The following is an 18,757-nucleotide window of genomic DNA, read 5'->3' as shown; positions in this document are numbered from 1 at the left end:
CTGTCCTCATGGAGGCATCACGTAAGGAGCGCTGAGCGTGTGGCGCGCAGGCAGGGTGGCCGGAGAGGGGAGAGCTCGCCTCACCAGACGAGTTGGCCGGGTGACGAAAACGCAGATGGGTGCTGCGTTCTAACGGTAAAGTAATGGCACCTCCTGACTGTGTTCAACCTACACATCACTTAGTTTGGATTCTGGCCTTTTTTTCTGTCAAAATGTGTTTTCCTTTAATAGAAAAGTGAAAGTTCTCTGATTGGATATTTACAAATTTTATAGCCTTTCATTCTATTAAAATAAGCCCTGATAATTTGGATTGTTTTCTTCTGCTTAGAAAAGTTTGAAACCTATATAGTATTATATCTAACTTTTTAGATTTTCTGGAAGTAGAGTTGGATGTGCATAGAATTGTTCATTGAAATGTGTGGCCTATAACCTCAAGCACAATTGCAAGCACTTAGGTCACTTAGGTTCTTTTTTCTTTTTTTTTTTTTTTAAGCTTATTTATTTTGAGAGAGAAGGAGAAAGAGAATCCCAAGCAGTCTCCATGCTGTGCAGAGCCCGACACGGGGCCCAGTCTTAACACACCCTGAGATCAGGACCTGAGCCGAGATCAGAAGTGGGTGCTCAACCCACTGAGCCCCCCGGGGCCTCTGCCAGTACTTGGTTCTATGCTGTCTCCGTATTTGTTAGATTAAAGCAAGACTTCATATGGTAACATGTACTTTACACTTTACCTTGAAATTGTTTGAAAGCAATGAATAGTGTAGAGTACAAATAAAAAGAATACATTTACTATTCTTTCTCTTGCTTCTCAGTCTCTGAGAATCATGAAGTTTATAGAATATTTTTAAGATGAATTTCCCTTCCAGTACAGTATTACATGGTGTATCAGGTGACTCTAAGCAGGTAGTTACTGTGTGTCACCTTACACGTTCCAGGCACTGTGAAAGTACCTCCTGCATGTTGTTACTTCGTTCCTACAACAGTCCCATCCTCTAAAGGAGGAGACCAAGATTCAGAGCTAGTAACCGTGATGTAGGTTATTCATGTGGGGAGGATGTTGGAACTGGAATTTAAGCCCATTCTGCGCCACTTACCTGAAGACTTAAGGCCAGCAGGGTGTGGGTCAAACAAAATCATCGTGTCTGGAAACACTTGACCTCAACCATAAAGGAGGCTTTAGGGTTCCCTTCTGTCATGTTAACCCTTTGGTACTGGTTTTACCCTTTCTGAATATTCGCTAGGGTGTGTGTGATGACGGGGGAGGGGGGGTGGTGGTGGCTGATCTGTACTCTCTAGTCCTCCACCTTCTCTTACTGATTTTTCTTCACTCAGCTAATTATGTCCATGATCAGACACAATTGAGATTTTGCTTAGATTCCTGTGATATTAAAGAATTTTGTTAACAGAACCAAACCTAATGAGATAAATCGATATTGAATTAAAGCACCTAAATTGGGGCACCTGGGTGGTACAGTCCTTTGGTGTCTGATTCTTGATTTCAGCTCCGGTCAGGAACCCAGGGTTGTAGGCTTGAGCCCTGTGTTGCGCTCCATGGTGAATGTGAAGCCTGCTCAGTGTTCTTTCTCTCTCTCCTTTGTCTCCTCTCCCCAGCTCACGTGTGCCCTCTCCCCTCTTCCCTCCCTCCCTCCCCCCCTCCCTCTCTCTCTCTCTCTCTCTCTCTCTCTCTCTCTCTCAAAAATCAATAAATAAGTAAACAAAAGGCCAAAATTTTCTGGTCTGATAAGCAGTGTAGATCAAGGACATCAGAGGTACAAAGTAATTTCTTTGCATCATGACAGGGTATTTTTGTTGTTGTTGTTTTGGTTATTGTTTGAAATATTCAGAAAATGCATAAGCTTGCTTTATTAATTCTTAATTTGACCCCAGTTTATTTGGAAAACGTGTTCTCTTGTCTGTCAGTAAATCGTATTGTGGGTGTGTTCTCGGGTCCTAGTTGTGTTTTATTAGAATGTTGTTAATATTCTCACCAGGCTGAGAGGGTGCCTGGTGCAGGCCGCCGCCCGGAAACAGCCCNGGCCCTGAGGCTGGGAAGTCCTCTGTCGCCAGGGCACCGGGAGAGGGGAGCCCCCACCACCCATTTGTTGACTGTGTCCCGTGGCTCTTTTGTGCCAACATTTGGGGGTTGGGCCCCAGTAACAGGTAGCTTGCGGCGAGTCAGAACCCGAGCGGCAGGGCCTCGCCCTTTCTCTGCGGTTGCTCTTCCTCAGGTCAAAGGAAGACCTGGGCGAGGTAAGGGTAGTAATACTGGGTGTGAATGTGTGTGTGTGTGTATCTCTGTATTAAAGAAGTAAGTGTTTTATTAAGTGATAAAGCCTTCAAGTAATACATTTATTGTCATTTATATCTTAATCAGTATTTCCCTACGTCAGATGAGGGATGCTATGATAATCATTTTAAATCTGCATTAACTTATAAAATAAGTATCTTGGTGGTGTATCCACCTAGTCACCAACCAACCAAGCCCACACCTGAATTCTTACTTTCTAATACCTAAGAATACTGCACACCTCCCCAAATGACGTGTCTTGCTTTTTGTATCTTTAAAGTTACATGGTAGTTGTTCCCTGTGCGCAGCGGTTGTTTCCTGCACGTGGTAGTTGGTTATAACTTTTTCCCCATGTCTGAGTGACGGCCATCTGCTTAAAGATTTTCTATCTTGAGAATGCTTTTAAGTCAAGAGCTATGCTATGGTTGTGAACACATGCTTTTTATTCATACACTTAATAGGTATTTATTGAGTACCTGCTGTATGCACATACACAACATATACTTTTATGAAAGAAACTGTTCTTTTATATCGTAGTACTCAGTGCCTTGAATACTGCGATATAAAAGAACTGTTTATTTTACAATATAGGAGTGATTTTTTGTAGGCAAGGCTGTCCCTTGCTGGTAGGGGTTAGAAGAGGGTCTTTTTATAGCAAATGTATCTTTTGCATATTATTTCATCTTCATGTCTTTATAGTTATCACTTATTTGTAGACTTACAGTCATACACACATATTATTATATGATTATGTACATATTATATATTAGATATAAAGTATTATTTATAGTCTAGGAGACCCTGTTTATAAAATGCTTACATTATAGGGGCGCCTGGGTGGCTCAATCAGTTGAGTGTCCAACTTTGGCTCTGGTCATAATCTCACAATTGGTGAGTTCGAGCCCCGCGTCGGGCTCTGTGCTGATAGCTCAGAGCCTGGAGCCTGTCTTCCAGTTCTGTATCTCTCTCTCTCTCTCTCTGACCCTCCCCTGCTCACGCTGTCTCTCTCTCTCTCTCTCTCTCTCTCTCAAATACAAATAAAACATTTTAAAAAATTAAAATGTTTTTAAATGCTTACATTATAAACTGGTGGGAAAGATGGTGCTTGAGTAGTTGTTTTTTTTTTAACTAGAAGTGAGATAAGCTTATTTTAGAAAATTTACAGTATACACTTAAGAAAAAGAAGGAACTGAAAATAACATGTAAGTTGTAAAAATAAATTACCGATAAAAGATGATACCACTTTTCCAATTTTTTTGCAGATATGTGTCCATATATGTTTATACAACCATACTGCCCCTCCTTCCACAACATGGGCTATGCTCTATATTTTGATTTGAATATTATTTATGATAAACTCTGAACATTTAGGTTGTTGCAATTTTTCCTTTATAATAAAAAATCTTGTAAATATCCTCATTTCTTACCTATGAATATATTCATTCCTTTACATAAATTTCTACAAATGAAATGTTTTGATTCAGGGGCACATAGAATGTTCTGGATCATGTAAACATACACAAGGACAAATTGAAGATTACTAATGCAGGAGGTTGATCTCATTAGTAATGACCAATTCAGACCTCACAATTGGATTTCAGCTAGTTACATAAACCTTTTTTGATGAGATGCATGTGATGCTTCATCTTTAGCATTTTCTCTAGAACATTGGGTACTTTCTCTGTCCTTCCCATCCCCCACTGGAAGTGCCCTGTATAGGTGCCATCTCAATAGTCTCCTATGTTTGAAAAATATTTTTAATGTGTATTTATTTTTGAGAGACAGAGCCTGCCTGAGTGGGAGAGGGGGAGAGGGAGGGAGGGAGAGAGAGAGAGAGAGAGAGAGAGAGAGAGAGAGAGAATGAATTTGAAGCAGGCTCCAGGCTCTGAGCCGTCAGCACAGAGCCCTAAGCAGGGCTTGAACTCATGAACTGTGAGATCATGACCTGAGCAGAAGTTAGATGCTGGTCCAACTGAGCCACCCAGGTGTGCCAGTCATTTCTTCTCTTGATAAAAGTAGACAATTTAAAAATAGAATACAGATTTTGTGAGCTGAAATTTCAGGACTGTGCTTTTTAAAACACACATATTTAGAAACAGCAAGGTAACATTTGTTATTCTTTTCAGGCTGACCAGTTGATGTTCGCACTGCACTTTGTTCGGGGCATGCATCCTGAACTTTTTCAAGAAAATGTAAGTGGAAATTAAGGAGGAAAACATTAGAGTTACATAGAAATTTGTAAGGTTTATGGTTAGATTAGAAATAACTTGAGTCTGGAAGTTAAGTATCAACCTATTAAGTTTTTACTAAGTTAGAAATTTTAAAACGCCGATTCCTCCTCCTCCTCCCCTCTGGATGAGCCCTGCGTTCTAAAGTGATGGGAAAGAAATCCGAGTGGCTCAGCTTTCTGAACCGCGTGCGCCCCTTGCCATCCCCATCCAGCAGTGGAGCTGACAAGTGTGAGATGTGATGCCGTGTGGACAGACAGCTGCGTTACTTACTACCTCCCCTGACTTGCTCAGAGTCAGCAGGGGAAGCGAGAGGGCGGGCAGTTCTCAGAAGCTTCTGGGAGCCTGCAGCTTTCTGTTAATCTTTTTATGTATAATTTATCTTCTTTGTAACTTTATTTCTTGTTTGCTGGGGAGCTCACTCTCCAGCTTGAACCACTCTCTAGTTAAAGCTCACTAATCCGTCTCTGGTGAGCTGCTAATATTTAAGGGAATTATTTGCAGATGATTTTCTTGAGAGTCCAGTAGCGGGAGTGGGGAGGCGTGGGTACAGGGTGTGGACAGGGCAGCGGTGACCTGGGAACCTTTCGCTCCACTGGGTCAGGTGTTATGTATGTCCCGGGTTCCCCTTCCTGACAACTTTGTGTAGACTGTTCCGCATGCTCTGGTGACTTGGGCTGTTTCTCCTCAAGTGGTTAATTTGATTCCTTTTATTTCTACTATTAGCTCTGATGCCTTTCCTTCCTCCTGGATAATGTTTTCTACCAGGATCATTATGTTCCACACCGTGCAAGACGTAACTGTCCTAGATTTCCCCCCTGGAGTAAGAATAGGTATTGGAGAGGAGAACACTTTTCTCTCACATAGAGGAATAGTAATCATTCCTATTTTATTGACTATAATTTCAGTGACAGAAGTGAGTGGTCACAGTGGATGGAGGCAGGAAATAATTTTTTTTTTCTATATTGTTCTCAATTTTTAATATGTTTTTTCCTTACTTGTTTCCTGGTGTGTAACAATAATACACTAGTGCCTGTTACTATCTGATGGAGGGGAGCTCAGGGTGAAGACGTAGGTTTTCTTAGAGCACTAGATCCCCTAACACTACATCAGTTGTGATTCTGTGGATTAATTTTTAAAAATGAATAATGGCAGCCTTCACCCAATCTGTTGGAAAAGATAAGTTAATGGAAGTAATGGAAGTACTTTTTCTGTTTTTTTTTCCAGCATAGATAATTTTTAAATTTTTGGTGCAACTTAGTGTTTTTCCATTAGTGAAAAATAGCACGTAAGAGAACAAATTAATGGTTAGTGGCAAATGCTAACTGAATGTGACACATGCACTTTCCGATGTTGAGATTCATACATACGTACGTGTGTGTGTGTGTGTGTGTGTGTGTGATGTAGGTATACCTTTTCCTTCAGTAACATTATGTTAGCACTTGTCATACAAATGTTCTTTGTTGTTGGTACACGAACAGATTTGTGATGTTAATGTTGTACCAGAAGTAGGAAGAGGCGAAATGAGTTTTATTTTTTTCCATGTCCTTAGAAAGCTGCACTGTAAGATGTCTTATAGGGAAATTAAGAAAATTTTGTGACCTGGTTAGTATTTTTATATTTTTTGTATTTCTTGTGTTTCTGTTCAATAGGAGTGGGGTACCTTTACAGGTGTGGTTGCTGGAGACATGTTGCGGAAAGCTGTAAGTAAAAAAACGGGCTTCACTCTTAGGGAAAATAATTCCAGCTCTGACTTCATAAAATATCATTTGCTCCAGAGGAATTTTAAAATACTGTTGAAATTATTCTTATTTAGAGGAATATGTCCTTCCGTCTACTACCTTACTATAAAAGGGCAGAATATATAAAGACATGTATTCTTATGAGAATAATACTAATTAAATACTAAGAAATGAATATAGTTTTAGTGTATGTATGTTTTATTCCAAGAACACTTTTATAATCCTAAGAAAATATAATTTTGTATTAAAACTAGAAAAATCCTCATATAATTGAAGTTTAAAAATGTTTTCTTAATTTTTGATAACTTCATTCAAGTTTAGCTTTTTCTCTATTAATTTTCTATTTGAACATGTGATGGATAATACTTTTCTTCAAATTAATATACCCAAACTGTAATGCAAAATCTAGGTTATATCTGAAGTGCAAGATACTATTTAAAATAATGTATATTTATGGCACTTTTTTATTGCATTTCCCTTAAGTTTTATAAAAGATTATGCACCATGAGAATGTGTGCACCATTTATGTAAGTGGTTACCTGTACCTTGTCATATGGAATTTTATAATGGTGACTTGTAAAATAAGTTAAATTAATAATGCATAGAATGGGTTTTTCAAAGCGGTGTTCATAAAATTTGCTAGCCAGTTGTTAATGTTAAAGTCTGAATGTTACCAAATATACTCACGAAAACAACCGCTCTTCCTGAAGGACTCTCAGCAGCGGGTCCGTGAGCAGCTCCCGCCATGGATAGACCAGGAGAGGAGCTGGGCCGTGGCAACACTCAAGGTATCCGTGTGTCCTCTAGAACTCCTTCTGTACCGAGTTGTTCCTGTTTCTGTTTTTACGGGCTCTGTAGTCATACTCAGCATCCATATCTCCGTGGATGTGCCGTAGAATCCCTGGGTCAGAGGACATCAGAGAATTATTCTATTCTGATTAGTCCTTTAATCCCTGCTTACATCTCTCATTCAACACACACATTCGGTCTCTATCGTACAGGAGCCTGTGCCGCGTACCCACAGGGAGTGTGAAGATGAGTAATCCTCTGGTATGGTACACGGAGGCCTTGTTTATGAAATAATTTAGGGTTGGTAATGAGATGCAGTATGATGCTTAAAAGTTTCAAACCCAAACTGTTTCTCTTGCTTTTATGCATCTTTGAACTCTCTCTCACCCTCAGCTCTTCTCTGTTCTTGCAGTCACTCTTACTTGTGACCCCCACTGCTCGCCTGGGCCTTGCTGTGGAGCCCCCACTTCTGGTCTCACACCTCTCTATTTAATTATATCCTGTATGCTTTGACCTGTTCTTACGATAAAGTTCACGCTCTGTTTCAAACCTCTTGATGGTTTCTTGTCACTCACAGGGTAAGTCCGCAGTCATTTGCAAAAAAGATAAGATGATCCTTGATCTGCTGCCTGCCCACCTCCTCAGTTTGATTTCAGTCCATCCCCTCACTGTTTCTTGCACTTATGGGTCCCATTACTCCCTCTACCTGGAATGCCCTCTGACCGTTTTTACCTGTCAAACATCTCTTTGACATTTTAGGATCTACCTAAAGCATTACTTCCTATGTGACTTTTTGCCGTTTCTTTATTCCGTCTCTTCTGTTAGCATATATCTTGAACATTCCTATATCATAGCACCTGTCATAGCACCTGATTCACAACGATTTTGTGTGCCTGCCTCTTCTGCTAGGTTGTGAGTCCATGGAGATTAGGATCCGGGCCTTATTAAACTTTATTTTCCCAACATTTAGGCAAAACCTGACTCCTGCCTTCCTTTGATTATTCAGTTAGTACCTACTATGTGCCAAATGCATAGTTTTTATTTATACTTTCTTTGGCTGAATAAAGGAAGGTGATAAGGAGACAAACTGATGACAAAATAGGTGAGGTAAATTTTGTTCTTAAATTCCACAGGGAGAGGAGCCTGGGTGGCTCAGTTAAGTGTCTGACTTCGGCTCAGGTCATGATCTCATGGTTCATGGGTTCGAGCCCCACGTCGGGCTCTGTGCTGACAGCTCAGAGCCTGGAGCCTGTTTCAGATTCTGTGTCTGCTTCTCTCTCTGACATTCACTTGCTCATGCTGTCTCTCTCTCTCTCAGAAATAAATAAAAAAACATTAAAAAAGGAATATACATAGTAGCAAAGAAATAGTAATTCATTCATCCTTTAATGTTTATTGACAGCTAATAATGCAAAAGGCAACAGGAATGCAAAACATTAAAGAAAGGTAGTTTTCCTATTCAGAGAAGGTTATAATATACATTAATGTTTTATTATCATTTTAGTTTACAAAACATTACAAATGTTTTTAATGTTTTTTTTTTTTTTTTTTTTTTTTTTTGAGACAGAGAGAGACAGAGCATAAGCAAGGGAGGGGCAAAGAGGGAGGGAGACACAGAATCTGAAGCAGGCTCCAAGCTCTGAGCTGTCAGCACAGAGCCTGATGCGGGGCTCGAACCCACAAAACATAACATCACGACCCGAGCTGAAGTCAGATGCTTAAGTGACTGAGCCACCCAGGCACCTCATTTACAAAACATTTTAAGTGGATTATCTCATTTATTTTTTTAAAGTTTTAATTTAAATTCCAGTTAGTTAACATATAGCATAATCTTAGTTTCAGGTGTACAATATAGCGAGTCAGCATGAATTCATCTTAGTGATTATCATACCAACCCTGAGAGACAGATATTACTATATTCTCTTTCTACGGATAAGAAATGAGAATTAATAGGAGTGAGTTCATGAAAGAACCCAAGTTTTTTTTTTTTAATCTCACACATTATTGGAGGGTCTGTTATGTGCCAAACATCACGTTAACTACTGTGCACACATTCTCTTACGTTATAGTCACGGCAGCCTAGACTGGAGGGAAGCAAGGTGTGGAGAGGCTAACCATCACCCCGAGACGGACGGGCAGGTGGGAAGTCGGGAGCTATGATTTCAATCCCAGTATTAGTCTGACACCAGAGTCGGTGCCTGAATTTTCCAAATACCGTGTTTTCTTTCTCTCTGTCTCCCCCCCACTTCCCATCCTTCGTCCTCTGTCCCTTCTCCTCTCCATTACGGAGTGGGAGGTGGGTGCTGAGGATGCGGGTGAGAGGAAGAAACAGCAGCTCAGAAGCCCACGTCCCACCAGTCCCTGTGTTCTTTACGCACCCTAAGTGGTGTTTTTGTGGGGAATGAGAGAAAGACTTCTCTCGCAGTGTATGCATATGATTCTATCCCTTCTTCTCTTCCCTGCTCTTTACAACTTTTCCAGGGCCACAGGGGCACATAGTACACACATTTATTGGTGACTCACTATGTTCAAAGCATTATGCAGAATTTGAAAACAGATCCCTTCACTAAATATTATCAGCATCATCATGATCCTGTCCTCACATAACAGATGAGAAAACTAGACACAGAGCAATGCAGTCACCTGCTACGGTCACTTAGAAAGTAGAGTCAGGATTTGAAATCGGGCTCTTTGATGTAGAGTCTGGGCTTTTTTCCACTATTCTTTATTGCCTTTATTTCATAAATATTTGTTGAATAAAGTAAATGGATTCTGCTTTATTATCACTAATTGTTTCAGTATTCATATATTTAGTGCCCATGCTGGTCAGCATAGTGCCAGTGGAGCGACAGACGCATGCTGTGTGACACTCAGAGAGGGCAGTGTAGAGAAGAGGACAAACACTTACTTGTGCTGTCGTTGGCACCAAACTAGAGCTACACTTCTGGTGATGTGACCCAGTGTCTGATGTGAAGCCAGAGTGCTTCCTAACTGCAGTGTAGCTCGGCTCAAATATCTGGCCAAGTACATAATGATTATATAATGTGTAGCATAGATTGGTAGCAGTAGGCCCTTATACACTAATTGCTACTCAATTTAATAGATTGTTACCAAATGTTGTCCTAATAAGTTTAGATCACTTATTAAAAATAATTAATATGAATTGTACTTAATTTTATGCTGTATACCTTTAACTTTAGTTACCTTACATGATGAAATTTGGGTACTATAATAGGTTATTTAGAAATGAATATAGCTATTTTGATGAAGCATCCTTAAGTACTTGGTTTACGCTTATATGATGTATTATTCTAGCACTGCAGATTCTGAGCTTCCCAATTTGCTATTATCTTCCATAAAAATTCTCTGTCTCTACAGATTTACACTTCTGACCTTGTAGCCCACTGTTGATAATTGGAAGAGAGCTTACCAGGGATGGGCATGGGCAAAATGGGCGAGGGGAGGGGGGTACAGGCTTCCAGGTGTGGAGTGAATGTGTCCCGGAAATAGAAGGCACAGCAGTCAGTGGTATCATACCAGCGCTGTGTGGTGACAGTCGGTGGATGCACTTGTGAGCATAGCATGGTTTACAGATGTTGAATCATTATGTTGTGTATCAGAAACTAAGGTAACATTGTATGTCAACTGTACTCAAAAAAAATGTTTTTTTTAATGGACGAAGGACCTGAATAGACATTTTTCTAAGGAAGATATACAAGTGGCCGACAGGTATATAAAAAAGTGCTCAACATCATTTGGGAAATGCAAATAAAAACCACAATGAGGTATCCGTTCACAAGTGATGGCCATGCTGTGGAGGAAAGGGAAGCTGCACTGTTGGTGCGAAGACAGAATGGTGCAGCCATTATGAAACAGTATAGAGATTGTGCAGGAAAATGAAAAATAGAACTACCCTGTGATCCAGCAATCCTGCTTTTGCGTGTAAATACAAAGGAAGGGAAATAGGTGTCTGAGATCTCTGTACGCCCATGCTTATCACAGCATTTTTTAGAGCAACAGAAATATACAGTAAAACCTTAGTTTGTGAGCATAATTTCTTCTGGAAACATGCTTGTAACCCATAGTGCTTACATATCAAGGCGAATTTCAAGAACCGTTGGCTCAGTTGTGGTCATGTGATGTTTTGCATCATGTACTACTCGTATTGCAAACCATCGCTCATTTATCAAGTTAAAACTTATGAGACAAGTTTCCTCCACTTGTGGAGCACTCGCAGAACAAGTTACTCACATCCAAGGGTTTACTGTATAGTAACAACCTATACAGCTATCAGTGAGTGGATGGATGGATAAAGAGAATGTGGTCTATCCATCTATAATAGAATATTATTCATCCATAAAAATTTGAACTCAGAAAAGCTGAGAGGAGAATGGAGGCTACCTTGAGCTGGGGGTTGTGTCAAATGGGGAGAGAAGTTGGATATTGGGTACAAATGTCTGAATATAAGGTGAGTTAAGTTCTAGAGACTGTAACATAGCATGATGGCTCTATGTAACAGTTGTATGTGTTGTATGCTTTAAGTTTACTAAGAGAGTAGATTTTGAGTGTTCTTAATACAAAAAATGGTAACTTTTAAGATAATGTGAATTTATTTCATGGTAGTAATTATTGCAGTGTAAATGCTTATCAAAGCACTCCTTAAATATGTACTATTTCACCAGTTATACCACATTTAAGGCTGAAAAACAACAAAAAAGTTTGGAAGACAATACTGTTTGAGGTAGAAGGAAATGAGTATGTTGAAGATAGAAACATCCCTGAGAGATGATACTGTTTAAGGAGAATATTGAAAGCTCAGTAGGAATTTATGAAGAATCCTATTAGAGATTAGTAGAGATTAGTAAATAGAGATGTAGATATCTAGAGGCAGCGGCAGCAACATGCTCATGAATGGAGCATAAATGAATGTGGTTCAGGAAACCATGCTTTATTAAGGATTTGATGTTGATATGAAATTTGGCATATTTTTATAATCTCTTGTAGAACTCTGCTGTGGCAATGCTTAACTTGCTTATGTACATGTCCGTCAGAACTCGGTAAAAACATGTACTGGTTTTTAACAACCCATTCCTTTCTCCACAAGGTGGCAATAGATAAGTATACATATTTTTATGTAGAGAAAAGATTTGTGAGCTTACAATATTGATCTGATGCTACTTGGTAAATTTCTAGTTTTATCTAATTCTGGATTGGACAAATATAACTGTACTATTTTTTAAATATTTGTTTATTTTTGAGAGAGATAGAGAGAGAGAGAGAGAGGCACAGTGTGAGTAGTGGAAGGCAGACAGAGAGAGAGGGAGACACAGAATCCGAAGAGAGGCTCCAGGCTCTGAGCTGTCACGGGGGCTCAGACTCACAAACTGTGAGATCATGACCTGAGCCAAAGTCGGATGCTCAACAGACTGAGCCACCCAGGCGCCCCTATCATACTATCTCTGATCTAGAAATAATTAGATAAGCCAGTATAAAGGGGGAAACAACTGATAAACATGCGTCAGTAATTGGTTTCCATTTTCCTCTTTGGTAATGCATATATTTATATAGGCACACTCACATCTGCTTGTAGCTCACGATGCAGGGTTATTTTTGTTTCCTAGATTGCTCTCCCCGGTCTTTATCAGACCCTCTGCTTCGATGATGGAGCGTTGTGGCGTACTTACTATCACACTTCAATGTGTGAGCAAGAGTTTCCATCTATTCTTGCAAAGAAGGTTTCCTTATTTCAGCAGGTAAGTTCTCTAAATGCTTAAGACTATCTGACATTTCTCTTGTCATCCAGAAGCCGCTTAAAGGAGATTTTTGCCTTTGGGGGGGTCATATGACGTTAATGCGGGGCAGGGCTTTCCGCTTTGCCAGTTCCCCAGACAGTGCAGTCCCTGGCAGGGGTGCTACGGCGTCTGCCTCTGCTGCCGCCTTGTCTGAAGGGTGAGTGTGCAGTAGAGAGAAAATCTCACAGAAGAAATTAAAATGTAGACGGTGCGGCCTCCCTTCCCAGGATTCTGTCCGTGGAAAACACCTCCTGGTGAGGATCAGGCCCTCCTTTCCCATTTTGCATCACAGGAAGCAGTGGGCCTACTGGCGGGTTCTGGGCAAGGCGAAGGCTTCCTGTTGGCGGGCTCTCCTGGATCGGGCGTCCCGGTCACTGGGCTGCCGGCACTGTGTCCGCTCTGTATCTCCTTGGTTGGTGCCCCTTTACCAAGTGCTGCTCGACGTAAAAGGAAAGAATACCAGGGAACACTTGACCTGAAAACTTAAATATCTGGATAAATACATGATTGAGTATAAAAGTAGTGATTTGAGAATTCTCGACAAGATTTCTGGGCCTCTGCTGTACGATCATCAGAAGTGCTGGACCTTTATGCCCTCATTGACAGCTGCCACGTGGCTGCTCACTGGACACTGGGGACATAGCTGGCCCTGTGACAGTGATACACTCATGTTGACCTTTGATCAATGTGAGGAAATAAATGGATTTTAGTAATATTTTCACTATTAAAAAGTGTCTTAGTATACACCTACTGTGACAGTTTGTGTAAGTAAATATTGTGGAACATCGATGGGAGTTGACATAGGTTGGTAAATATTTGTCTCTGTAATGAACATTATTGTTCGATGCTGCTGTGTGGACTCTGTCAGGTAAACCCACCCCACACTGTCGTTGCAGGTTCTCGTGGTGCAGGCGCTCCGGCCGGACCGACTGCAGAGTGCCATGGTGCAGTTTGCGTGCAGAGCCCTGGGTAAGTGCGGCTCTGCTGCCATGTGGCGCTGAGCGGCCTGATTTGTTCTTTTACGTGTCGGAGGCCGCGCCGGCTCCGACAGGTCCAGGGGTCCCTGAAGGATGGACGGTGTCGGCGAGAGAGAGTGAGAGAGCCCCGAGATTCTTTCTGATCACCAGGCAGGCATCTCTGTCCTGTCGGTTTTGGTGTCTTTATTTAAAGGTTCAACAACCATATGAGGTCAGAGAAAAGGAATTTCTTACAATGAGAGGTCTTTTGTGATATCAATTGCAGAATTATCCCAGTCATGGTGAATTTACAACCAAGGAAATAACAGGATGCTCTTAGTGAAAGACAGGATAACATATAGGTTACATTGTATATAGATAAGCTAGGAGTCATTCTGTCTGGCTCTCAAGAGGATGAATGATTCTGAATTGGTTAGTTTGTGGAAACTACCAAGGGGGCTCTATATGTATCAGTCTCTGCATCTGGGTTTGTGTTTTAATTACTCTTGTCTATCCTCATCCCAGCTGCCAGTGTGAGGGAGGGTGTCTGTGGAATGTAGGCCCTGAGGAAGGGGCTGCCATACATCACCAAGTAGTAAGTTATGTTCGGTACTTGTCTGTACCTTAACTATAAATTAGGCTCTTCTGTTATGGGACCAGGCTCAATAGTAATAACTCTTGTGTTCTTAACCCCCTTTATTATCTAAGTCTTGGATCTGCAAGGCCCATAGGAAGAACCTTTTGACAATGATCCACAGAGCTCTTACCTAAAATCTCTTTTGTAAAGGCAGGAATATGCTTTTCCTATGAGGTAACTGTGTTCAGAATATGGGTTTGATATGGAATATCGTGAGGCCTGGTCAATACCAGCAGGCTCATTTCCAACATGAGCCAGTAGTAACAGAAGGAGATACTAGTCTTCGTTTCTCATGGCAGAAGCTGTGTAAACACTGCCATTTCCTTGCTGTGACTGCCATCCAGAGAGGCCGGTGCGGCTCCCGGCATTTACGGGTTATTTTGTGGTGGCCTTAGTGCAGGATATGAGGATATGAGGTCTTTTCCTTGGTCCTGCTTGTCTGGCCGCCTCCACTGGATTAAAGAAAAATGCATGTTGGATTTCACGTCCTTAAGGTATTAAGTGTGGTGTATAGTGGACACCTGTGTTTAGTTACGGTGTTTGAAATTTAGGAAACTTTTTTCTTCTGAAAGTCCTTTAGACATTTATACATTTGTTCTAGATGAGAGCTTTAAAGTGGGGAATCAAATGTAAGATTTAGACAGTAAAACAAGTAAATGACTGTAGTCTTGGATTGGGGGAAAGCCTTCAAAATGAGTTACTTCCGCTTTAAAAAATGAAGAGTTCGTGTGTCTTTCAGATCACAAACTGTGCAATCCATTATTTCAATCTTTGGTACAGTCTTATCTGAAAGGATTAAAATGTATGGCTCATTTGCAGGTAAACTATCTGTATTTTGATTTGCTCAGGAAAATTTGGAGAAACTGTTAGGGAAAGTATTCTAGTGAAAGGAGTTCCCTCGGAGAAGAGGAGTCTTCATCCTGACGCAGGCGCGAGGGGAGAGAGAGGCCTAGGTAATGAGTGTGCCGGCTTGTGGCTAGAAGCTCTCCGTGTGTCCCCAACATTTGAATCGTGTCTGACACCTGTACTCTAAGTTGAGTGTGTTCCAGTCCCACGAGCCTACCGTGACTTAGGGACGTGTTTGGGTTAGAACTTGTCCTTGGGAGCTGGAGACGATACACTGGGTTTTGCGTGTTTGTTGCTGGCAAGTTCCTGTGTGGGCGACTGTCCTGTTGTCCCTGCGAGGACCGACGCTGTGCACGCTCACAGGGGCGGCGGTAACGGCCAGGCAGTGGCAGTACGGAGAGTGGCTGTGTGTGTGTGTGTGTGTGTATGTGTGAGACTCCGAGGAGACACGGTCACACGCTAGTAGAGGGCACACTCCGTCTCCAACGGTAGGCGCGCACGGGAAGGCATGCCCGTGTGTCCGGGCTGGGTGGTCAGGTAGCGCAGCTGTGTTGTGNGCAGCAGGTCCCACGCGAGCGTGTCCGTGACGCCGTTTGCCCCTGCTCCCCGTGGGCGGCCCTCCCTGGGCTGTACTTCACGTGAGGACACCCGTGTGCTGGAGCCCCGCCCGCGGGAGGGACCGCCTCCGCAGTGACCCTGCCGCCACCCAGGGTCACACTGGAGGCCCTGCAACGATGGCTTCGAGCCTCTTCTCGGGGATGAGAGGGCGCCAGCGGTCTGCACCCCGCGACTGCCTCCTCCGGCGCGTGCGCGACTGCGCACACTGTGAGGCCCNGTTCCGCACTCCTCCCCGGCGCTGGTGAGGTTTCCACGGGGCGAAGTGCGGCACAGTCCGCAGGCCCGGTGCCGGCGGTGACGCGTCCACACCGGCGCCCGCTCGGTAGCGCCCCCCCCGTCGTTTCCCTGTGTTCTTGCCACGCGCCGTCTGCCCGCGCGTTCTTCCGGCCTCGCCTCTGCGGTCCGCTTCGAGTTAGCGCACTGGGTGTCCTTGCTACCACCCGCGTGCGGGCTGTCAGAACCCGCGCAGGGTCCGGGCACTTCTCACACCTCCACCGCCGCCCCCCCGAGCAGGGTTGCTGCTGCCCGGGGCTCCGCGCCCGACTCCGCGTGTCCCCCCAGCACGGCAGCCGGAGCGGGACCGGCAGTCGGTCGCAGGCGTCCCCGGTGGTCGCTCCAGCCCCCCTCCCGAGCCCTTTCGATGTCTCCTGCCCTCGTCCGGGCCCTTCCCAGCGACAGCCGCTGTCCTGTCTTCTGGAGCCCCCGTGTGTTCCTGCAACCTCAGGACCTTTGCACTTGCTGTTCCTTCTTCCACGGGAGCTCTCCCCTCCCCCATTCTCTCCCCCACTTCTCTGCTCAAATGGCATTTTTCCAGGAAAGGTTACCTTGAGGGTTGTGTGTAAAATCCCATATCTGCACTCGTTTACCTCCGTTGTTTTCTTCTGTAACTGTTAGTACCACCCGACATGCTTTTATTCATTTGTTCGTTAATTGCTCTCCGAGTAGAATATGAGCCATGTGAGGGCACAGATTGATTTTGTGGTTGTTTCTCCTTTTGGAGCACAGGGGCTCTAAATGTTTGTTCAATCAGTGGCTCCCTTCTTAATTGGTCTCCCTACTGTAGCTCTTGCTTCCTTTCCAGTCCGTTCTTTTCATAAAGCTATGGAATCCTTAAAACGTTCAAACCAGATTATCTCTTTTTGCAGAAAGTCTCCAGAATCTTCTCAAAACACTTAGAATAAAATCCAGCTTTCTTACGTAAACCTACAGGACTCTGCTTCTCTGATCTCCTCTTACATTGTTCTTAATTGCCTCTGTACGTGAGTGGACAAAGTAGTCTCAGGATCTTTGCACCATCTGTTCGCTTGGTTACTTCCCTTTTTTTTTTTTAAATCCTGTTTTTGTTTTGTTTAAATTTCTTAAATGTTTTATTTATTTTTGAGAGACAGATAGAGACAGCATGAGCAAGGGAGGGTCAGAGAGAGAGGGAGGCACAGAATCCGAAGCAGCTCCAGGCTCTGAGCTGTCAGCACAGAGCCCGACGCGGGACTCGAACCCACGAGCCGTGAGATCATGACCTGAGCCGAAGTCGTACACATAACCACCTGAGCCACCCAGGTGCCCCTAAATCCTGTTTTGGAGACTTTATTTAATACGGGGATTATCTTCCCATGACCTGAATAATCGTTCTAAGTTCTCCAGTGGTAAAGATTGTTACTCTTTAATACCTTTTTAAGAAAAAATGTTATTTTTTGAAGTTCCGGTATAGTTTATAGATGGTGTTATATTGGTTTGAGGAGTACAATATAGTGATTCAGCACTTGCACACGTCACCTGTTGTGATGAGCACCAGGTATTGGATGGAAGTATTGAATCGTTTTTTGTGTGTCTTTTTTCATGGATGGCTCCGCTGTGTCATTCGGATGAGGTCTCCAGGGCATCTGATCAGTACCAATGCATAAGTCTATTGTCATTCTCTGTGTGGGGCTCAACACTGATGTATTTCTCGCTGATCTATATATGTGCTGTTTCTCTAACTCCTTGTGAGTTTAAAATGAGACACTTGCCAGAGCAGTTCGTAGGAGTCCATTCTTTCCTCCCTCCCCCAGTGTCTGTGCCCCATCACCCCCGGTCTCTCCTGCTGACTTTGCAGTGACCTGCTGCCAGCTCTCTGGGACACTTGGTGGCGGTGCCATCTCACCTCCAGGTTAAATGATATTTAGGGCTTAACAGCTTTAACTAGGAACCTCACGATGTTCACGTATTCAGATGCTTTGTAAATTTAATCTACTTCTACAACCATATTCTGCTTATTCTTAAGCAAAAGTTATAAAGTAGTATATGGGTGGATGATTTTGTATTTGCTCAAATGGTTTTATTAAGACAGTTTTCATATAAAATTGAAGTTTTTATTGTATGAACAGTTGTAAAAATAAAAATTGCTAGAGAATGACAAGCACTTATCTCTTTTTAATCAAATTCTAAAGATTTCATTTCAAGTATAATTTTTCAAGCATCATAGGGAAAGATTTTAAGTTTCAGCAATCCTTTTTATAATCTATAAACTTTAAAAAATAGTAACTTAAACAGTTGTGTTTGTAAGTGCTGTCAGTTTCAAGGCAGCAGAACGGTCCCTGAAACTCGGCCGCACCACTGGAGCCCTCCAGGCGCTCCCGCACCAGCCCGACGCACACCGCCGCACACCGACGCACACCGCCGCGGGGAAGGAGCAGGGGGCCCGCGCACGCTCTGCCCCGAGTCGTTCTCACGGACTCCGACTCTGCGCAGCCGCCCTGAGGGGTTTGTGCCGCGCGGTGAGGCGGTTAGGAGGCGCGTTCCCGGGGGCCGCGGGGGCCGCGGGAGGGCCCTCCCTGGGAAGGGCCGCGGGGCCTCAGAGCCCCCCGCCNGTGCCTGCGTCCCACC

At 43.1% G+C, this 18,757-nt stretch overlaps 1 protein-coding gene across 1 annotated transcript in view; it reads left to right on the top strand.

Moving 5' to 3' along the window:
- DYNC2H1 (dynein cytoplasmic 2 heavy chain 1) overlaps positions 1-18,757 on the top strand; it is a 301,089-nt gene that overhangs the window by 154,068 nt on the left and 128,264 nt on the right. Inside the window, exons 72-76 of the mRNA XM_077770023.1 lie at positions 4,414-4,479; positions 6,168-6,218; positions 6,968-7,045; positions 12,668-12,799; positions 13,735-13,807. Of these exons, the coding sequence (XP_077626149.1) occupies positions 4,414-4,479; positions 6,168-6,218; positions 6,968-7,045; positions 12,668-12,799; positions 13,735-13,807 (400 nt within the window). The remainder of the gene's footprint in view (positions 1-4,413; positions 4,480-6,167; positions 6,219-6,967; positions 7,046-12,667; positions 12,800-13,734; positions 13,808-18,757) is intronic.

The sequence above is a fragment of the Crocuta crocuta genome, unplaced genomic scaffold (assembly GCF_008692635.1).
Source record: "Crocuta crocuta isolate KB4526 unplaced genomic scaffold, BGI_CrCroc_1.0 scaffold80, whole genome shotgun sequence".
Lineage (NCBI taxonomy): Eukaryota > Metazoa > Chordata > Mammalia > Carnivora > Hyaenidae > Crocuta > Crocuta crocuta.
Note: the sequence above shows the minus strand (reverse complement) of the source record. Positions and strands in the feature narration are given on the sequence as shown.